The sequence below is a fragment of the Cervus canadensis genome, chromosome 5 (assembly GCF_019320065.1).
Source record: "Cervus canadensis isolate Bull #8, Minnesota chromosome 5, ASM1932006v1, whole genome shotgun sequence".
NCBI classification, from domain to species: Eukaryota; Metazoa; Chordata; class Mammalia; order Artiodactyla; family Cervidae; genus Cervus; species Cervus canadensis.
The window spans coordinates 89,130,233-89,132,844 of NC_057390.1; the positions used below are offsets into that span (position 1 = coordinate 89,130,233).

Sequence of the window (2,612 nt, forward strand, 5' to 3'; positions counted from 1 at the left end):
ACTCAAACTTCACAAGCCTGTGAAACTGATAGCTTTCCTATTTGAAAAAATAGGCATGGACTAAGACTTGGGAATTTTCTTCCCAGCTAATCTCCAGTTCAACCCTCAACCAGAAACTCTACAGGACAACCTAGAATCCAACTAAAATGCAGAGTCTCCCAACAAGTCTCCCAATCACTGTGCTTAGTTCTTACATATGTACATGTTTACATGCCCACCAGCAAGAGACACTTATACATCTCTGTGACCTTTGAAAAAAACACAGAAAACAGACAAAGGCTTTGAATGATATAAGTTTCTGAAGCAATATTTTCCTTGCATTTGTCTCCTTCAAATGAGCGTTACAAATGAAACCAGCATCTCTGACTTCCTACTCTTGGGCTTCTCTCAGCACCCAGAGCAGCAGCCTCTCCTGTTCGGGCTCTTCCTGGCCGTGTACCTGGTCACCATGCTGGGGAACCTGCTCATCATCCTGGCCATCAGCTCTGACCCCCGCCTCCACACCCCCATGTACTTCTTCCTGGCCAACCTGTCCTTCACCGACACCTGCTTCTCCTGCACCATCGTCCCCAAGGTGCTGCTCAACAACCACACCCAGCACTACACCATCTCCCACACTGGGTGCCTCATGCAGATGTTCTTCTTCATGGAATTGACTCTGCTGGATGACTTCTTGCTGGCTGTGATGGCCTATGACCGCTATGTGGCCATCTGCCTTCCTCTCCACTACACCACCATCATGGGGCCCCAGCGCTGCCTGCTGCTGGTCGCCACATCCTGGCTCAGCTCCCACCTCCTGGCCTTCTCCCTCTGTCTCCTCATGTCTCAGCTCTCCTTCTGCGCCTCCCATGCCATCCCACACTTCTTCTGTGATGTACCCCCACTCCTGAAACTTGCCTGCTCAGACACTCGCATCTTTCAGGTCACCGTGCTAACTGAAGCTGTTCCCTCGGGTCTGATTCCTCTCACCTGTGTTGTAGTGTCATATGCCCACATCATCCTCACCGTCCTCAGGATCCCCTCTGCTGGGGGGAAGCACAAAGTCTTCTCTACCTGTGGCTCTCATCTAACAGTGGTCACTCTCTTCTACGGGACACTCTTTCTGGTGTATTTCCAGCCCTCATCCTCCTACTCAGCAGACACTGGGATGGCAGCATCTGTGGTGTACACGATGGTCACCCCCTTGCTGAACCCCTTTATCTACAGCCTGAGGAACAGACACATGAAGGGAGCTTTGTACAGATTCTTCGGCTGGAGAAAATGTTCTACTCAGTAAAAAGCCCTGTCCCAGATTAGAAGCTCAGGCTCTGTGATGTGTTTTATTCCTGGAGTCTTCATTTGAAAAAGTTTGACAAATTCAGACTCAAGGCAGGATGGTGCTCAGAATCACAAGCAGGTTTTTTTTTTTTGTGAAGTGGGCATGTTCAGCCTTTATTATAAAGTGAGGCTAGCTGTGAAAGGGCCCCTTGACAGAGTAAGCACCTCAGAGCCCACTCCACACAAGCAGGTTTTAAAGATGGAGAATGCCTGACTTGGTAGAACTGGAATACCATCAACTAACCAAGGACAGAGCTAAAGCCTGCAAGAGGAGTAACCAGCAGTCCCTGCAAGGTGACTTGATTACTGGATATGGGTGACCAAGCAGATTCAAACCACAGAGTGGGAATCATCAGAAGATGACATCAGACAGAATACAGGTTCTTGGAGGAAGCTAACCTGTCCATTCAACTACAAGAAACGTTGACAATATCTGGAAGGGTCAAGTGTCTGAGTTTCAGGGATCATTTCCAAACCCACCTTTGGAAACAACTCATAGGGATTCAGCTACACAGGGAGAAAGCTGAACCAAAAGACATACTATTAGCTGGGAATAAGCAAGCAAAACTAATTCTAGGAGAAGAAACCTGGCACTGGTAGGTGGGGGCTGGTCCAAAATCATACACCTGGGATTAGAACTAAGACTGTGACTATGAATTATTGGAGTAGATTCATGATTTTTTTACTTTTTAAGCTGTGGCTTAGTTCATTTTTCTATAAAAAACACTCAGAACAAATTTGTAAAACATACAAATAGGAAAAAGAAGAAAAAGAAACACTCACTATTCGTACATTTAAAGACAACCACTGATAATATTTCACATCATTTCCCTCCTGTCTCCTAAAATTGCTTTTTGTTTTTTACTGTGTTGAGAAAGTACTGGACACACAATTATATAGCTTTTTTGCCTAACTTTATAACATAACTTGTCACCACATTAACTCCTCCTGAACATTTGGCTCTCAGATGACAGAAGAAAGGGTAGTGTTTCCCCATTGTTGGATGATTAGGAAATTTCTGTGTGTTCACTATTACAAATAACAGTGCAATGAAAGTCTCTGAAAAGAAATGATTCTTATGTTCATAGTCTGTAATTTTAATATTTTCAAAAGTAGAACATCAAAGGGTAACATTTTGGGGGCTCTTTTGTCCATGCTGCCAAAATGTCAAATAAGAATATTCTTTTATCTCTGTTCACTCCATATGTTGATGTTCACATTTTCCCCTAAATGTAACAAATATGATAGTGAAATCATATCTTCTTGCCCTGGTTTTAATTTCTTTGTTTATTAAT

At 44.2% G+C, this 2,612-nt stretch overlaps 1 protein-coding gene across 1 annotated transcript; it reads left to right on the plus strand.

Moving 5' to 3' along the window:
• Window positions 1–334: 334 nt before the first annotated feature.
• Window positions 335–1,380, plus strand: LOC122442691 (olfactory receptor 1361-like). The gene has a single exon (XM_043470532.1). The coding sequence runs from the start codon at window positions 335–337 to the stop codon at window positions 1,274–1,276; it is 942 nt and encodes a 313-aa protein (XP_043326467.1). The 3' UTR covers window positions 1,277–1,380.
• Window positions 1,381–2,612: the final 1,232 nt, after the last annotated feature.

Coding starts and splice junctions, on each gene's coding strand:
- LOC122442691 (XM_043470532.1), top strand. CDS start 335: ATGAGCGTTACAAATGAAACCAGCATCTCTGACTTCCTACTCTTGGGC.